Source organism: Embiotoca jacksoni, unplaced genomic scaffold (assembly GCF_022577435.1).
Source record: "Embiotoca jacksoni isolate LCO1_2020_lvr unplaced genomic scaffold, fEmbJac1.0.p SCAF_14, whole genome shotgun sequence".
Lineage (NCBI taxonomy): Eukaryota > Metazoa > Chordata > Actinopteri > Embiotocidae > Embiotoca > Embiotoca jacksoni.
In genome coordinates this window covers 1,309,498-1,330,000 of record NW_027185274.1, presented here as the reverse complement: position 1 = coordinate 1,330,000, position 20,503 = coordinate 1,309,498, and the positions used below count along the sequence as shown (strand labels likewise).

Here is a 20,503-nt window from a genome sequence, read left to right as displayed (position 1 = left end):
AAAACCAGCACAGAGTGTGTGTGTGTGTGTGTGTGTGTGTGTGTGTGTGTGTGTGTGTGAGATTAAAGTCATGTACGAACAGTAAGACTGAACCAGTGTGGCATTTCCACTGCACAGGAAACAAATGAAGTGGGAAGAGTGGCGGATCATTTCAGACATTCAAGCAACAAAGCTGCAGTTAAAAGCTCCTTTTAGAATCCGGTGATAGTTAAAAGTCCCTTTCTCACTATTAGTGATGGAGTTACACATGAATTCTGGATCCCGACAATTCTCACACACACGCCGGCATTTAAACAACGGCTGTCATGAAGAACCAAAAAGCTGGGTGAGAGGTGGGACACGAGCTGCAGCCTGCCGCGTCAGCTCGCCTGGTAAATGTAGGATGAAGTACGTTTAAGTACGACGGAGTCAAGTCACACTCACAGTTTATATTGTTCTTCTACGTGCTCATCTTTCTCTTAATCCTGAGCGACGTAAAGCCACCGCCACCAGAACCCAACGCTCGCTGGTGGTGTTTTTTTCTTTTCACTTAACGTGAAAATTCAAGTTCATTCATGGAGGCTTAAAGAATTCAGCTTCTTTCAGAGGCTTAAACATTCTCACTGGTGGTCGCAGCTTCAGTCTCTGCTGTGATTCTAGTCTGGAAACCCTGTTCGCGTGAAGGTTTGCTCAGCCAGCGTTAAGACCGACTGATCAGTGACCAGTGGAGGCGGGGCTAACGGCGGCGTTTGTCTCTAATTGTAGGACCACCATAGTGGTGAATGCTGATTGGTTAAAGGCTGCTCCAGTAGTTAATTAACTCCAACTCTACGCCCATTAGGATGCAGCGATTGGAAACAATACTCAAATGGAGCGTGTCCCGACCGACAGATTCACAAAGGGAATTTGGTTCCGCTGCAAAAATAGTAAACACGCTGAATTTATGGAGACAAAAGGGAAACATGGAGGATGCTGTGAGGCTGTATGAACTAAGAAGAGGGGGAATTGTAAATAATTTATCGGATATATAGCTTGTTTAATATTAAATAATACCTAGGATGGTTTTTGTTCTTTCACAAAAGTGACTGTTCCTTGTCACATTTATCTATTACAGAGAAATGATATAAATGTTTTCAGGGCGTTGAAGACTACATTACATGTGCCAGAGCTTGTTCCACACACTTTCCACACAGGTTTTTCTTGTGACTCAATGACTGAACCATCACGTGTTCCTCGGACACATTCCAAACCCCTTTTTCTGGCTTTTTTTTTTTTTTTTTTTTTTACATCTGAATACTTCTGTCCAAAGCAACACGTTACACACGAAAGTCACTGTTTCAATTCTATCATTTTAAGATCTCTGCATCTGATGTATTTTACAATATAGCGGGACGGTCTAATAATTCGAATACCTCGCTGTGCATTCATTAATGAGTTAATCTGCTGGCAAGAGATCAAACTAAGAAAGAGAGTTTTCATCAAAGAATCGATGCACACGGGGAGAGGGAGACCGAGAAGGAAGAGAAAAATAAAGACACCAGAGGAGATACATGAAACCAACAGTCACAGGAAGGATCATACGTCCACGCTTCACGTTCCCACATGTTCCATGTGAGCGGACTGATACATACTGTACACAACAGAGGCAGACCGGGGGGGGGGGGGGGGGGGGGGGGCTTTGTATAAATGCTCTATTCATAAATGTAGCACAGGCAACTAGCGGGCTACTTTTGAAACTCTACTCCTCTGAGGCTAAAAAGCATCAGGAACAGAGAGGCCGCATTGAACTGATCCCTAAAGCTGGGAATAAGAGACGGAGGAAATGTCCCTTTGGCACGCAGCCAGCTCGGTGAAGGTAAAATCTGTCCTTCCACCGTGCTCGGTCAACTCAGAGATGTGGGACCGCTGGCTTGAGGGATGGATGGCGGTGTTGGAGCAGAGGAAATGGGTCAGAGCAAGGTGAGGAGGCTGGGAGGAAGCAATAATCCCTGATTCTGGCTCTGCTTTCCAGAGTGACTTCATAGGAAAACAACCGGAAGGCAACGACAACGACAACAACAACGACAACAACAAAACCTCCTCTTTTCAAATCTTCATCTGATCACTCGATGAACTCTGTCCGACAGCACCTCTGTGTTAAACGCCTCGAACAGGAAGTTTACATCAAGACTCGTAAAGAATCCAGTTTAACAAATACCTGGAGTGCTTTCACTGCGTGTCAGGTGTCAGCAGATGTTGCTCAAACAGTGTTGACAGACTGAAAACCTGTTCAGGCTACATACTTGACATCAGGACAGCAGAAACTCTGTACATCTTCCGCCGCAAACTAAAAACACACCTCTTCAGACTTTACCTTGAACGATAGAACTTTAGTAGCACTTAAAATGACACTTACTGATAGGACTTTGTAGTTTGGCTTTCTTGAAGAAATTGTATTTTCTTGATTCCTGTTGTTCTGGGTTTTGTACCCTCATGGTTGAAATGCACTTATTGTAAGTCGCTTTGGATAAAAGCGTCAACTAAATGAAATGTAATGTAATGATATGAGAAAATAACTGTACAAGAATTATCATTCGATGGTTAAAGATCATGTCAGCGTGTTCATGCGTGTTCATGCGTGTTCATGCGTTTACTTGTCTGACGTTTGACACATTGACTAAAGCCGTAATTCCAGAGACTCAAACGTTCAACTGTTCATTTGACGCATTGTTCTGGGTTGTTTTAAACCATGAACGTCTTCAACAAGAAACCATGTGAGAGCTGAGATGAACATATTTTCTGATTATTGATTTATATATTATAGATTTAAAGGTACCCCGTAAACCTTTTGACCACATGTAGCGCCATGGAGCAAAGTTTAGAAGTGGGAGCTCATTTTCATTGATTATATCCGTAATGCTCTTTGACTTTCGCTTGTTTACAGAAAACAATAACTCCAGAGGGCAAATTCAATCGCTACTTTACCACAAAGATTTCAGCATTCACTAGATCACCTTTTAAAAACGCCCGTGGTTGGTGTCTACTGTAAATTTTGAGACGTACATCCAAGTGGCAATCCACCATAATGTCTCCCATTGGTTTGTGAACTGCCGTTTTGTAGCCTCCAGTCTGCCATTTATTTATTTTTTTGTTTATTTTTGGACCATTGACCATATTAGGATAAACTGGGGCTCGGCTTGGATCTGACCAAAAATCCAAGGACAATATGCCCTGCCCACCCGCATCGCCAACCTGACTGCCCCCCAGAGGCATGTCAATCAAACCAGACATGCTCTGGAACATACCTCTCTGTGAGGGCTAACATCTAATCAATAATGGAATGATTTTCAGAAGGACGACCAGAACACCGATCAGATCAAGTCAGTAATGACAAAGTAGAGACTTGTGGACAAAAACTCATTGACTGTGTGCTCGATGAAAGAAGTTGATGCTCTTTGAATGAGAGTGTGATGAAGCCAGTGGTCCCATCACATGTAAACATCATAAACATATCTAATATTGTCATAAAGCAGTCCTGCTTACTGATTTACAGAAGTGCACTCAATTACCTAATACACAAAGATATTAAAGGGATAGTTCCAACATTATAAACAATATGGCAAAGTTTTTTTACTGTGTTAGTGTATTCTATTGTGACATATCGCCTTAATGGCATCATTTAATTCTTAGAATTTCAATAAGTTTAAGAATCCTAAAGAAGTTTTTATCTCCTCTAAGGCAACTTTTTGATCTTGACGCTATAATAAAACATAAATAGTATGCACACAAATGGAAGCCCAAAGTACTAAATCAAAATCAATATCGGTAATAAATATCTAATTAGCAATATTGGCAATGCTGCCATGACATGCCTCCAACGCCAGGGCATTAACCGGTGCCACTATCGGCCCTCTCTGCTCTGCCCGTGTCTCTCAGGGGTGTAAACTCAACTTCACACTTCCAGCAGCAGGATGCCAGGGTCCACCTGGCAGTGCAGAATGCCAGCTACTGATTGGCTGGCAGAGCAGCATGAGAGAGAGCAGCAGAACAGTCTGTTCTGACCTGTCTCTCTTTTTGGCAGACCATCATAAACAATCTCTCTCTCACTCTGTTACCTCTGTTGTTGCCATCGACTTTCTCCCATGTGCGAGCGTTTTTTTCTCACACGAGTGTATGTGTGTGTGTGTGTGTGTGTGTGTGTGTGTGTGTGTGTGTGTGTGTGAGCGCACAGATGCACCCTCGGTGTTGGCACTTGATAGGGACAAACTATTTATTCCTCCCTTCTGAAAGGCACCCAGAGGGACGAAATCAGTCATCAGAGCTGGCCGAGTGTGTCCATGCCTCTCTCACACACATGCACAATGCATACAAACAAGTCAACAGTAAGATCCTCTTACTGAGAAGAATCCCAGTTCTTTCTGAGAAATACAAAATACATATAGCCCTCCTATGATCCTGAAGTGGCCTCTTAAGTTTCATCAGATCAAACACGGACTCTTCACACGGTCTTTCGCACACCGGGGATATCACAGCAAATTCCACCGTTGCTCAGATACCAGCCAGAGAACCATGTGACCATGAAGCAATGCACCGCTCTGTTCATCTTCACACACCTCCTCTGGTATGCACGGCCTCTACCACGAGAAACATTCACCCTCGGCGCACAGCAGAGTTCACTGCGAGCTGACGGGCTTGTGTTTACGTTCTCCTCGGACCAACGGGCCCCTGTGGGTCAGCCTGCGTCTAATCAAAACACACGACGCCGGAAGATCGCACCATAAGTCACTTGATGTGTAGGCTGAAAATAACCAAATACTTTATACCATACTTGACATGCTCACATGGAAGACCTGCTGCTAAGTTACTCCCACTGCAGTGAAGACAAGTGCACACCGAGGTTAAAGCAATGAATTACAAACGGGAATGATTTAACACACGAATATGTCAAACAGAAATTTAAACACTGCAAAATATTTAAGTGAAACGTTGAATTATTTTGGCTTTTAAAGTCATTGTTTTATGGTTTCTTTGATATTGGTAGCATAAACAAAAGGTTCTTTTTACACTTAACACTCAATTTGTATTATATTTTTGACTTTTTTGTCAATCAAATGATAAATATTTAGTCTAAAAAAGACTATATTGTTTAAAAAACATGAAAAGACTCATCATAGGTTTACAGAATCCTAATTTTGTGATTTGTCTCATATTGTCCTATTGTGACTTAATGAGTAAATTCTACCTTTTATTGTGTCCAAATTTGTGGTTGAAGTGGTTTTACATGAAACATTTTTGGTCTAATGGATTGCATAACAGTGTGACACAGGTCATCAATCTATTTTGCATATATTTTAATATCATATTGTTCAGTCCTGCGACCAACAATCTAAATCCCAAAGCTGATCAAGTTATAGACAGATGGTTCTAGAGTGATAGAAAACAGAGAAAAACATCAAACTCTCAACACGGAAAAGCTGAATTTCTGATCGAAAAACGATAAAAAAAAAAAAAAAAAAGATTGCAGAGAATGGAGAATCCGTGAATGGTTTCGGTATGAGTGTGACTCCAGTGAGACATCGAAAAGGACGCGTTAGAAAGCTGTGGCGCAAAGCGACCTTTGACCTTACAGCTGGCAGAGCTGCTGCGCTGTGAGCTTGACCACAGACGACCGCGCACACACGGCCAGCGTGAGCTCGAGCACATGCTCCTTTTGAACGTATGAATACTGTGACAGAAAGATGGATGTTTCGTGTTCATCCCGCATGCGGCGGTCTGCAGAGGGACAGAGACGGAGAGGAGCAGAGGACGGATGATGATCCGGAGTGGAAGGAGAAGGACAGGACAGGAGGAGCAGGTGGATGGTGACAACCAAACAGACAAGCGTGCCAAACCGCAGGGCCTCGGCAGCACTAAAGTGTACTCTAATGTGATTTGTCATTATATAACAGACGCTGGCACACAGCAGCTCCCCTCCACACTGTAGCCCAGGAACACACACACACACACACACACACACACACACTTTGCTAGTAGCAGTACAGCTCACAAACTTAAAGTCATGCATCTTCTTCTACCCATATCAGGACAAATACAGCTGACAGATGGGCTTTTAAATGTCACTATAAAAAATGCATGTGTAATTTTAACCTCCATTTATCTGCCATGGTTGAAGAAAAATATCTGGCGAAAGACACATACTGGGATTGAGCGTCTCTTTGTCAGGTGCACTGACCGTATCGGTTCTGTTTGAGCCAATGGCATTTACTAAAATTCGATTTCATCATGCAGTGAATGTATTTATTGATTTAATTCAATTGTTCGTTGGGTGATTTAACTCAGAATACACAGTACAATCTGCACAATATTACTTTTTGGCTGCAAATTTGCCAGATTTTTTTTCTTTGTCATGTCCTGTGTTTATAAAAATTAGAGGTTTTTTAACTAAAAATATAAAATGCAAACAATTGCATATCTCCCAAAAAAAACAACTAAATTAGATTTACATAGCGCCAAATCTTGACATGAGTCATCTCAGGGCACACTACATAGGAAGAGATACCTTACAGTAAAAAGGTCAAATAATTTTAGTTAACAGAAAACATCAACGGCGGTTTTGAGTAAAAAAGTATTCCCATATCCCTTTGTCTAAACGCTGCGCTGGATTTATGTGGTTTTCTGCACATTATCTACTTAAATCTACATGGTTGCTCCATGTGGGAATAGCTAGAGGCAGCATAGATATATAATCATAGAAAGCCCTGTCAGTTCCTGTGTTTGTTTCCATTAGAGGCCAACAGCAGGATGCATAAGAGCAAGTGTAGTAAGAGCAGCTGTAGTGTATGAGGGGGATTAAACGCAGGTTATATAACCAGTGACCTGCCAGTGCAGGACTACTGATCCTGGCACAGTAGAGTACAGCGGCTTAAGAGAGCGGCTTACCTCTGCAAATGACTCACTTCAACGCTCAACTGACATCATCCCTCACAAGACACACATTGTATGTGAAATAAACATCTGTGTCCTCTTTTTAATGCCCCCCCCCACACACACACACTTTACCTGCAAGAAGCCACAACACTATTACAGTATCTATGAACCCCTGTCCAAATTCCTTCCCACAATAACCTCAAAACATACAGAATACATGCCTTTGAACAGTATTAAGTATTGGGCATTTATTGAATGCAGCATAATATAAATCGTAAAGTGGCATTTGAATATAAAAAACATTTGTACTATTCACTGCTTGTTACCACCCAGCCAGGAGTATTTTTTTTGTGACATTACGATAGTAAATACTACTGAACACTCACCGGTTTCTGTATAACTGCTACTTCTTACTTATTAGTTGCTGCGTATATGGCATCCATTCACAAAGCGTCCAAACTGGAGCTTTACGAATTTACATCTTGGGCAGTATTACAAAAAAAAAAAAAAAAATCCTTAAATCGCTTGATTTTTGAATGGACTTTGGTGTGATGCGCTCTTCGAAGCAGCGCTAACGGAACACGGCGGCTCCTGTCTCTCTTACCTTGGCTTGGTTTATCAGAAGCCCTACGAAGGTTGAGACCAGCACCGACCCAGACATGCTGCCTTTTCTCCGCATCTCCTGCTTCAGGAACGGGAAAGCAGCTGCCGGCGGCTCCTCGGGTACCGTCACCGTGTAGGACTGTCGCATGCTCGGCATGCTGGCGGGGAAAAGAAACCGACTACTCCGGTCCGACTTATTCAGGCGACCGCGGTGATTTTCTGAGCGCTCCTGTCCTTTGGTTATTGAGCTGTTCTCTATTGCAGCAATGCAAATTGAGACGTTTTACTCTCTTTCTGATGCCTGTTGTCATTCATTCATAGAAACATAGCGGCACCAACCTCACAAATCAGGCCAAACAGAAGACCTGTAGCTTACCCTTTCATTTCTTCTACTTGCAGTATAATGTGGGAAGCGATTGAGGCCAAATAAAACCGGCCAGAGACACGTCCTACCGGGAGAAGAGGGACCGACTGCGGTTTCATTCCACGCAGGTGTGAGCGACCCGCTGGTCCTTCGGACGGAGTTGGTCTGTGAACGGTATTAAATGCTCACCGGACTCCCGGTCCGCGTTACGGGACGGAAGCTCCGCCCCCTTTTAGCTCGGCTAAAACTCGGGCCTCCAACAAACGTCATCGCCCGCCTCCAGCCGTGCCGTCGACGTCAGAGAGCATCTTCTCCACGCTGCTGCTGCTGCGGTCCGAGGAGACGACTCTTCTCCATAATGACCATGACGTGAAACGAACCTGTAGGGCCCACGGCTCCATGTCTGTATGACACAGCGGTCTTACCGTGACAACAGTGATGTGTGCTCTCCCACAATCTGAGCCACAGCTTCTAAAATTAGGGAAGCGGCCGGAGAGGAGGTCCCGGTGATTCACCGGCAGCACAAAGAGGAGTTTGTCTTTAGTAGGAGTTTGTTTCAGTCTGTCATGAAAGGATGAAGAAGAATGACTACCTTACCAACATTACCTAGGTAGAGCCAGACAACAGTTATGTGGGTAAATATCAAATAGGGCTCAAAAGGAGCAGATTTATAGCCACCTTTGTTCAAAACGTTGCTCTTTATTTAACAAATAAGAATATCTTGTTGCTACCTTGACACTAGTGACAAAAGTCTACGTTAAATGTGAAGCGAGGCTCCGGCATCAATTTCATACAATACAACGACAACTGACAACAGCGCACGGACGCCTGGGACACTGTGTGTTTGCAGCGCGTGGGATGCAGACGTCTTGATTTTGATGTCGTCATACATGTCAACAGGTTAGAGCTGTCACAGCCTGCGCCAGAGGAGCCGAGCACGGACGTCACAGCTGGCTGGCTGCTGTGGCAAAACATCTGCGACCACGTGTAGTATCAAGTCCCAGCATATAGGCCCTCGTTATATTATGTCCATAATTGAAGGCTGAAGGGAGTGTGTGTCCTTCTCTTTATCTCTCCGTCTGTACGTACGTGTGTGTGTGTGTGTGTGTGTGTGTGTGTGTGTGTGTGTGTGTGTGTGTGTGTGTGTGTCTGAGGGCACACACAAATAGCGTGACTGCTTTTTGGTTACAACTCTTCACTTGACAGACCTCAAACATTTGATTACTGATTTCCAGATAATCCAGCGGAACCTAATTATTTCATGATAGGAGCAACATTAACGGACACACTGATCATGTGGACACACACACACACACACACACACACAGCCAAGTGAGCTGCAGCAGTACAGCGAGGGAGACACCACACACACACACACACACACACACACACACAGTGCAGCCAGTGTGTCTCAGGTCTACATGAACTACATTTTTTCCCATCATCAATTGAGATGTTACGCATTAGTTCATTTTTGGGACCTTGTTGGCAGCAGAAACAAGATATAGGAACTCATTCAGTTTTATCACCTTTAAGTTTAACTTTGCAAACTTGCTGGTGTGCATCTGATTTTATTTAACGCATCCAGCGAATACCACACTTATGTTCATTTGGAGCTTCTGGACCCCAAAGGAAGTCTGATCCTCAAATAACTCCTGATAAATGCTTTACTATGTTCACCAGGCAGGCAGTAGTTCACTTTGTCTGTCTGCTGTTTCACACTTTGAACTGATAATAGCTGCTTGCTGTGAGACTGAACCAAACAAATCAAAGGTCCTGTATTGTATAAATTCAGCTTACCATTTCCTTTTTTATTATGAAGCAGGTCTCGGTGCTTTAAAAAAAAAAAGGTGAAAGTGTTAAAACACTGAGTCCACAGTGAAATGCACACAATCGCTATTCAACAACTGTACTATTTTGAATACTGTAAGTTTGTGATGTCACAATAAGTGTCCACCCTCAGCACAGCCCATCGTCCAACATTTTACATGGAAGGAAATACAGAGCGGTCGATCTGTCGCGTAGCTAGCAATCTACAAGGCCAAAAGGAAGCTGTGGTTTGTGTCACTCAGAAAGAGTCAGCCAATCAGAAGAGAGGGTCTCTTATATCAGGGCGCCTTTAAGACACAAAACGGCCTGTTCTTGTCAGAGCTCTGGAGAGAAACTTAAGAGAGGAGATGTAAAAGTATATGAAGGTAGCTCCTGGTACATAAAACCTCATCTCTTCTAAAAATATAATCGTAAAATATGGGGCCTTTAGAGTTGCCATCCAGAGAATCAAAACAACCTGGAAGACATTAAAATGCTCCGTTAAGCTGAGGGGATCTTCACAGTCAATGGAAACATTGTTTGTAAGTTTGTAACCACAAGTGACACTTATTACAAACTCATAGTCATTTGATCGATTACTAATATAAGATATTAATAAGAGCAGCTTTGAGGTTGAGTGAGCAAGTATTCCCTTGGTTTACTCAGAAATGAGCAACATGTCGATTAAAGATGTTAGACTAATACATTTAAAAATATGTATTGCTAAAAATAATAATATCGGTAATAAACAACTAAAAGCTAAGATTCCTTGTCGAGGGACCGAACATGAACTCGTTTACAGAAGAGTCTTTTCAGTGTAAGAAAACAACTCATCTATCATAGTCTAAAAACATTGTGTAGAGCTTGTAGGCGGGTTTTTTATTGGGTGTTTTTCAGTTCCATGAATAAGGTCACATGACTCACAGTGTGATTCAATCTGACTGAGTCCCGAAGACTTAACAATGAGCGAATGCATCTGTTTTTAGCAAATGAGGGTTATGTTTTGATTTTTCAGAAATTCAAAACTAGAACTGTTTTAAGAATTATTTGCAGTATCATGTTATAGTTCTGCTGGCAGCTACACTCGTCAGCTGATCGGTCTGAGACTTGGCATTTGATCAGTTTTTATAATACGTTTACGACTGCATATAAAGTTAATTAGCAAGAAAGGCAGAAGAATGTGCTGTACCTCGCCTCCCACGAAGGGCAATGTGATTCAGAGTCACCATAACACCAACCAGGCCAACATCTGAAGGAACGTGTGCCGTCTGCCATCGTTTCATCCCGCTTGTCCGTACTCGTCGTCACCGGGTCACAGTGGGGGGTCACTCTACCTCAACTGATGTGTTGAAGTGAACGCAGTGCAGCATGTTCCCAGCAACTATCTCATGACCCAGGCTCAAGTAATGTGTACACAACAAATAACCAAGGAGCACATTCCTTCAGCAGGCTAAACGTGTGTACGTGTGTGTGAGCGATGTCTAAATCCTTGAGGTGGAAAACTACAACGTGAGAAGTCAATGTTTGTATTCCGATATCTGACACAAAAAAAGCGAAGCCGTCTAGTATTTAAATGGGACAAAAGCTGTCTCTGAGCAATGTTATCTAGGAGAAGTCAAAGTACAATTATCTTGGGACAGCTGTTCTATCTCTGGACTAAATTAGGCACTGAGGGGTTTAATTTTACCCTCCGGACAACGTAGTCTTTTGGAGTGCAAATACAGCAATTCATTGTCGCCGATGGGCTGTTCTTCTACATTCTTTACGCGGCACATAGGATTATTCAGCTCGCGAGTACTTGATGCTTGGACACCGGCTTCGCCTCGACGTACGAATGTGGGAGAGTTTGGGAGAGGATGTGGGAGAGTATGTGGGAGAGGATGTGGGAGAGGATGTGGGAGAGGATGTGGGAGAGGATGTGGGAGCGGCCGAGAACGGGCTGAAACCTTCCGTGTCCATGTTTGAGAACAGAATGAAGCGTTCAGTACGGTCCATGTCGAACTGAAGAGAAAATTAAAAGGCCAAAGTTAAATATACACCAGATTATCTCTAGTTTTATCTTTTGAGTCTGAACTGACCTTTTTAGTCGATTAAAACTAGCTGCTTATCTGCTCCTAATTAGAAAGAATGTAAGGGAGGACTTTCAAACATCCCCCGTCAACCCTTATCTTTAATCTCCAGCACTCGTGTAATGTCTGCATGCAAGTGGTCGGGAGGGAAAGTCGGTCTTTCGGGGATATAAAGACCACGTTGGTGGGAGCCAAAGTAAGACATCAAAATATTGATAGTGCAACATGAAATGTGGATGGAAAAACTGGATTTCATAACTTCTATTGTCTTCTATTGTTTTTACCTTGATTTGGGAGATTATCGTGATCTATGTTTTGGAACTACATTTACTATAATTTGGGCGGGTTTGAGGATTGTAAAGAAGAGTTATGATGTTGCTATGGATTCAGTTAGTTGTGGGCTACTATACCCCCCCCCCCTCCCACACACACACACACACACACCTCCTTCTTAAGCCTGCATGTGTTTGTTTGACACCAACAGTATGCTAAATTAGTTATTAGCACTTCCTGTTTGCAATGAAGCCACGGATGTAGAAACAACTCTCACTTTGATACTGATGAAGATTTGTAACGATTCTTTGGCAACTTCTTGAGTTTTAAGGAGCTTCTTTTAAAAAAAATAATGAATTATAAGGAGATTAATGGAAATGTGTTTGGGATATTTTCAGTCATACTGGATTAAGAAAATGTGTGACATGCCTGTTTTCAAATATTACCGTTATTTCTTTGAGAAGGGTTAGGGTTCAGATTTTTTGATGCAAATTGCATGGCCTCAATGCTGTATTGTGTGATTTGTGTGTCACAGCTTACTACAACTGCTGATAACAACTACAGTAACTACTTTCCCATTGTTCCCACTCACCTTAAAGCATTATTGCTGCACACTCGGGTTTTAATGAGTTTGATAAAAAAAAAAGAAAAAAAAAGAACACTATTTCCATTTTTTTTTTAAACATAACTATAACTCCAGGTGCACTGACTACCTTTTCTGGCCCTACCAACTATATTTAACATGGTCTGTATTTACATTCCTCAAAGCTTCATTCAAAACGTGAGACAACTGAGCTCCATGACAACTGAGCTAATTCTCTTCTGAATGAAATGTGGACGACTGCTTGAAAAGAAACGAGCATGTAGACTTTGAGTTAGAAATCTTCTGTTAAACTACAAAATAAAAGGTAAAATATATTTATTTTTTTTAAATGTCATGGTTAATATTTCTATTATGACTAAAGTTAGGTGTAATGTAACCATTGTATCAGACTATAGTGGTGAAGGGAAAGCTGACCCACAAAGCAAATTTATTTATTTGCTCCACCTTCATGAACTCTTGAGTACAGTTATGAACTTGGTTACTGCTCCGCAGTGGTTGAGATAACAATCATAAGGTGTTGGCTAGACTCACTGTGCACAAGTGGGGGCTGTTTAAGAAAACCTCAGGGGTCAGCAAGTGCTTCTAAGAAATAGTTTGAAGTTCATTTGGGGGACAGATAATGAGGTCTACCCATTGACTGTGTGTGTGTGTGTGTGTGTGTGTGTGTGTGTGTGTGTGTGTGTGTCAACGTGGGCGTGGCTTCTGGGTCTTAAAAATGAAGCCAATGCAGAGGTGGTATTGCAGTTAATAATCACTGCAATACCACCGAGTGCCACTAGAGGTTGGCTCCAAAAAGCCTGCGGCTCCATAGACTCCCATTCAAATAGTCTCATGAAATTTTCAGTGAATAAAATTTCTCCACCAGTTATCTCTGTGTCGTTCGCCAAAGTCACTTCTTATTCGCTCTCTGGCCGTCCATCTGCCCCCCCCCCCCCGCACTCGTATTGCTCTGTGTATGAATAGAATATTTAACATTTAGTTTTAATTTGAAAGTATCAACAAATAATAAGGCAGCCTGGATTTAAGGTTGCCAGATTTGATACTGGTACACCCATGAAACACTACAGTACTGTAGCAGTGAACAGCAGTTTATGTGTACTGTTAAAATAGCTTTCCTGACAGACGTGCCACACACTGACCCAAAAACCCTCATAATCAAGCGGGCCAACAATACTAGCTTACAAAACAGAGCTGCTGGCCCTTATTTGCCAAAGACTAAAGAAAAGCTCCATCCTGTACTAGAATGTGTTTTTTCCCCCCCCCTTTTTTTTAATTTTTTTTATTCAAACCATAATCTGCCTGACCAGGGTGGCAAACTGAGTCAGAAAGTCTAAAAATATTGTTGACTCAACAAAAAGTCTAGACACAAAGCAGGAACAGCGCTACTTGGGGTAAGACCTGGCCTCCGTGTGGCTGATTGTCTGCAGGAGCAACAGAGTAAAAGTGAGTGAAAGGCTGTCGTTGTCTTATCAACGAGCTGGATGGAAATCAACGCGACAATGGAGCCCGAAAACCTCCTGAAGACAACCTGAAAAAGTCCCAGTAGTGATTATAATAATGGAGTGAGGTGAGCAGACAGGTTGTAACCACGCCAACAGTTTACTCAGATTATCAAAAGCACTTTATGAGAAGGTTGAAAATAGAGTGAAACAGCTTAATGTTGCTAAAAATACCACACAGCGAAAAGAAAAAAAGAAAAACAGTGAACACATACAAACTATATGTAGATCAAAGTTTTGGGTAATAATTTCAATGTACTATTAAATGTAAGTTGGACTAACCTGAGAGTTGGTTCTTCTTGCACTTTTGTTCCTATTTTTTAGTATTTCTAAGATCTCCGTAATTATTTTGCTGAGCAGTGTGTTATCAGAACTAATAGACACGTGATAAACTATATATAAACTTTCTATAAGTTCTTGCTGTGACCCAGTTTATTACAAGACCAACAACTCACAGGCTCGAGCACTGTTATCAGAGCTGGGAGCTCCATCATTTACAAGATACCGGCAGTTATTGCACAAGCTGCTCCCAGTCATGAATAGGTTCTGATGAATTCAGAGAAACACATGAGAAGCATGTGATGAAGAAGATCAAATCCATAAAAATGCTTCATGCAGTCGTGTTTTTAATAAACTCTCCAAAGGAGGTTATGTTGTTGGTGTGGTTTGTTTGTTGATTTCTTTGTTTGTCATCAGGATTATGGAGAGATGACCGGCCCAGATTCACATGAAATGTGGTAGAATGCTGTGTCATGGGTCAAGGAAGAACCCGTCAAGTTTTTATAGTGGATCTGAAGCATCCGCATCATTTTTTTTACGTTCACTTACATTGTGAGATACCAAATTTGTCTTACTAAATACCGTGCATGTTAATCATTGATCCTGTGTGTCACGTCTGCCGTCGCAGTAATATATTGGCATATCGGGTCGCTTCCTGTTGCCAATGCACCGCGCTGCTGTTCATGGATTTATCTCAGCTCCCAAACACTAAATGTCTCTGTAAAGCGGCTAAGTTTCGACGTTGTAACATTTTGTACTTTATACGTTTCCCTTTCTCTTTCCTGCTCAGCGTGTCTGCTGTTAAGTTTCTCCGTTCCCTCCTTTCGTGATAATGGTATTTAGAATTGATGAAATCGTTTCACAGCTTTGGAGGCGAGGCTCACTGAATTTGGATCACATCTCCGGATTGTAGAAAACAACATGTTTGCTGCATTAGCTAGTCAGCTCCCAGAAGCTGATGCCGACCCGGCGTAGCCCCTTTTAACTAGTCCTGAGCAGCTCGGACGCCTGGCCAGCTGGGTGACGGTATGAAGGAAGCATAGCCCTAAACAGAAGTCCGTGGTGGCAGATGGCCACGCACCTCTCAGTCTGGTCCCGACCGAGTTTTCCTCCTGTTGAAGGGGAGTTTGTCCTCCTGCTGTCGCGACATTTTTTGCTCATGTAAAAAAAGTTGAATTGTTGTGTTTCTCTCTATAATACTCTCAGGTCTCGACCTTATGTCCTAAAATACCCTAAGATGACTTGTTGGGGCTATAAAAATCAGGTTAATGGCAGTAAATAGTGACTAAAAACCAACAAGTCTAGAAATACAGACTTCATATCACAATCCACATTCACAGGTACGAGGGATCCTCAACAGGTACGAGGGATCCTCTGGGATTCACGTGGACCAGTTGTTATGGAGCACTGTGGGAAAGTGGCTTCATAGAGGAGAACTGGAACTGGTACAACAGCTGAGATTTGAAGCTTCAGCTTGGCACTAGCATATTTTGACATCTTTCTCATAGTTGTGGAAATATATCCGGACATTTATAACGGTTGTGGTGCAGTTCCAGATTAACATATCACTGACGAGTGGACTATTCGCCATGGCAGCGGTCTCAGAGGGTCCTTCTGGTTTCTTCTATGTATCCTGGTCTGATTTGAATATTACGCATGAGGAGAAAACAGGAAAAACAAGGATGATAAGAGTCATGTTAACCAGCTTGCCTTCCACATGGCACAAGATGTACAACGCCATGAGGCACCAGCAGCTGCTATTTATGTGTTGGAAGCTTCTGGGAAAATATCAGGATTGGGTTTAGCCTTGCTTCGCCAAGCAGCATTTCAAGAGACCCTTCAACACTGCAAGTGAGCTTAGACATGCATGTCACAACAACAAGAGGAGAGCTCGTGTTCATTTAAGTTGTTCTCCATTAATTCTGGAGAACTGCTGTCACTGCTGTTACTGGGAAGTTCGACAAACTACAACTGCAACAAAAAAAAAGTCGGAAAGAGGTTTTATTCTACATATTGAGGCTGAAAGTGAAGTTGAAGAATATGTGGAGGGAATTGGAGGAGTTGTGATTTACTGTCTTAAACGAAACAAGAAGCATGATATCTGGATGTTTATACACCAAACGTGTTTTCTGACTTGAGCAACAGAATCTGTTGAACATTCTTCAGTAGCAGTGCAGGTTATGTAAATCCATGTACCGTTCATGAAGTCATTTCTCTGTATATACAGTATCTGCTATATTTTAGCTGTATTTTTTTTTATTTTTTATGTTATGTCACGAAACGTTGCACTGTAGAAGAAAAAAAGGGGAAAAAAAAAAAATCCACCCACCTCCGTCAGTCATATTTTTGTCAATGAAAACAAATTCTAAATAGCAACAAGTGAACGTTTAACAGCAGCATGTATGGCTGAAACATTTAATGATTCATCCATTTGACAGAAAATAATAACTTTTTGGTGATTTTTAAAGTTCAGTAATTGCCAGGTCAATGAACGGTCACTGGAAATAATCCGTGGTTGCAGCCTTGACGGTGACTGGAGGGTGGATTCGTATGATCACTATGAATAACAGGAAGATTATTTCTTCGTCGTCTTGATGTTGAAGCTGATAAAAGTTCTGTTGCCCTGAGGATGGCTGACCTAATATCGCTGGTCCCGTACCGGAGAGTGCTCAAAGCGTCACTGTGAGTCTCATCAGTTATGAGATCACCGCTGACAGCCCCCGAACCACCCAAATGTGTCAGACGGTGCACATTAGGCACAGCCCGCTTGGGACGGGACACAGCACATGTCCACCCCTCATCATCATCATCATCATCATCAATGTCACATATATTTACATGTTGGCCAAAACACACACAACCTTGACACTCGCCTTTTTTTTTGTTTTTGTTTTTTGCATGAAGCCATGTTTGCTGATAAGTGCATGTTTAAAGGGACCATCATCCACACTAACACACATGAATCAAGCTACATTTGCAGCTAACGATCGTAATAATTCTGCTCACTGCCTATTTAAGTACATCTAAATTAATGACTGGTTTATATTTACTTATAGTAGTATAATCCTAGCAGAGCACTTCTCTCAGTACGCTGGTCTACTTCTGGTTCCTAGAGTTTCCAGAAGTAGAATGGGAGGCGGAGCTTCAGTTTTCAGGCTCCTCTCCTGTGGAACCAGCTCCCAGTTTGTGTTCGAGGGGCAGAAACCCTCTCTGGCTTTAAGATTAGACTCAAAACGTCCCTTTTTGATAAAGCCTGTAGTTAGGGCTGGCTCAGGTAGACCTGAACCAACCCTTAGTTATGCTGTTATAGGCCGAGGCTGCTGGGGGACCTCGTTACATGCTGAGCTTCTTTTCTTTCCTCCTACTCTTTAACTGACTCATACCTCACCATCTTTTTCTCTCCCATAGTTTCTTATTATTATCTGTTGTCTCCATTCAGTTCCCTCGCTCGCGTAGTTTCTCTTCTTTCTTTTGCAGATGTCCCGTCATGGAGCTGCATGTCTCTGCCCTGCGCTTGTCATTTCCATCAACAGTTCTTCTCTTCTATCTCTATGCTGTCCTTTTCTCTCTCTGCTCTCCTCTCACCCCAACCGGTCGAGGCAGATGGCCGCCCACCTCTGAGCCTGGTTCTGTCGGAGGTCTCTTCCTGTTCAGAGGGAGTTTTTCTTCCTTCTGTTGGAGGTTTTTCTCCCTTAAAGAGGAGTTTTTTTTCCCTCCTATCTTATGTGGGAATTGTTGAATTGTTGGGTTTCTCTGTATAATATTGTATAGTTTTGCTGTAAGGACTTTAATGTGTTAAGTGCCATGAAATAACCTATGTTATGATTTGGCGTTATATAAATAAAGTTGAATTGAATAGTTGATTGACATTTATAAAGTATTCTTATAAGTTCCTCTCAAGTGTTTTGTGAGGAGATTCAGAACGGTAAATATGTAGCTAGTTAGCTTAGCTTAGCATAAAGACTGGAAACGGATGGAAACAGCTAGCCTTGCGGAGGTTTCCTGATTTTAGGGACTTTTTCTCAGTTGGCATCGATTTCTTCCTGCAGCTGGTTGCTCAACTGCACCATATAACTCCCTGTAAAACGGGGATAATATAATAATAAATAAAAATAATAATATATTTAGCATTAATCAACTACCGCTACTACTATTTAAGTGAGACTCCTACATAGGACGTTAAATGCATCTTTCTCAGCTCAGCGCACCAAGTCTTAGTCATTTCACTGACTGAAACACTTTCGCTCTACTTCTGCTATCGATGTACTAAATATGACTACGAGCCAGTAAACGTCATTTGTTGCCACAGCGGTTGCTGTTCAGCACAAGTTGTCTACGCATTGTTGTTACATAAACATAAGACAGAACCAAAGTGGGGCTAATTTCTGTGCTGTCAGTGCGACACCCAGCCCTGAGGGAAGAGGCCTGGAGTAACAGAGGCCTTCGGTTCATTAACAGCACTAATGGTCCAGCTGGTGACATCCAGTTAAAGCCCTCTACCTCTCAGTCCCTGTGCGATGGATAGGTGTTGATTATTTGATAGGTCAATAATACAAAAATCAAGTTCGGGCTTGTTGGTTCCACTGCAAATAAAAATGGGTCACTTATACTTCACTGCCCTCCATTTCCTGGGGAATCTTTTTTATTGACTAAGACATTTTGAAATGAGGTTAACAAGTTATTGACCTGAGCTGATCGGGATGGGTGGCCGCTGGCTCCAGGGAAAATCCTTGCACGTCGGTGAGGAGCTACACGTTCACAGTTCACTATCAAATTAATGTTTTCAGCAAAGAGCATTTCACTGCTTTGTTTTAATAGAGCCCCCCCTTTGTTTTTTCTACAGTTCACTCCGTCGTCCCGTGGACATAAAGTGATCTTCATCCCTGACCCAGCAGAGCTCAGGATTTGGAAATGTGGGGGTCGTGTTGTTTCATTTTCTTCTATGTCTAAATAGAGACTTCCATGAGAGGAGTGTACTTCCTGACGTCAGCAGGTAGCACAAGACCAGCTGGTTAATACTGTTAAAACGCCCTTCTTCATAGTATCGTCATACTGTATTACATAGTCGTTTGTATTATGATATTTTCAAATGACTGTTTGTTTTAAAGGGCCGGAACACCCATGGTACACCCACACGGGTGATTTTAATTAATCTGCGTGATTAGAGCTCCTCTCAGGACTGCGTGGGTGTGCAGACTTTCTGACTAGTACACGGTGTCCAGTGACCTCACGTAATTCCCTGCGACAGGGCCGCCCGCTTTCAACCCGAGCGCACGGTGTGTCCGAACGGCCAGAGAAAGTGAAAACACCTGGGTGGATGTGCAGGGCACTGGATGACATTTACTCGGGACTCAGGGGAAATATGACAACATAGGAACAGCTGTATAATATAATATCACGGAGTCCAATGTTAATTAATGAACTCAAAGTCAAGCGCAGAATGTTTTTGTTGAAGCTTTTGTTGAGAATCGCAATGAATCAGCGGATTATTTCCTCACACTGGTGTGGAATAAATAATGAAAATGCGTATTTTACGGAAGAAAAAAAGATCACAACTCAAAACACGAAAATATTCAGATCCTCCCACTGCAGCAGCTGGAATAAGCAAATATTGGGCAGTTTTACATGAAAATCTTTCAAACAATGAACTGATTATAAAACATTTTTGATAATCAATGTGTTTTTGATTCAGTAATTGATCAACTTATAATTGTTTCAGCTCTATCATTGTTTTTTTTTATATTATATATTCAAAATATTACTGTTGTTGTGTCCATACATCATATACACATGTACTGTATATGCTATATATACTGCTCTTTCACCATACTGCTGTTCTATGTGTTTATACATTCAGTAAATGACTTTGGCTGTGGTTCTGATGAATGACTATGATGTACGTAGGAACAAGAAATGCTGTCTTGAACTATTCCCTGTTAATGCTAAGGCTGATATATAATGAACATGATGAGCAACAGAACTCAGAATAAATGAAATATGCCACAAAGTGAGGACTGTGGGTTTGATCCTACCTGTGATAACATTTTAAAACATATTCATTCATGGATGAAACCAGTCAAAATGCACTTAAAACCACTTTTAAGCCAAAACGATCATA

At 42.1% G+C, this 20,503-nt stretch overlaps 1 protein-coding gene across 8 annotated transcripts in view; it reads right to left on the bottom strand.

Moving 5' to 3' along the window:
• LOC138196982 (ubiquitin carboxyl-terminal hydrolase 2-like) overlaps positions 1–20,503 on the bottom strand; it is a 53,433-nt gene that overhangs the window by 18,560 nt on the left and 14,370 nt on the right. Inside the window, exon 1 of one of the 8 annotated variants that reach the window (XM_069147404.1) lies at positions 7,490–7,840. The exons of 6 other annotated variants lie outside the window; for them this stretch is intronic. In XM_069147404.1, coding sequence (XP_069003505.1) covers positions 7,490–7,645 — 156 coding nt within the window. In that variant the 5' untranslated portion in view covers positions 7,646–7,840. Of the gene's footprint in view, positions 1–7,489; positions 7,841–20,503 lie in introns of those variants that run through there. One more of the 8 variants, XM_069147405.1, reaches the window with a different exon arrangement.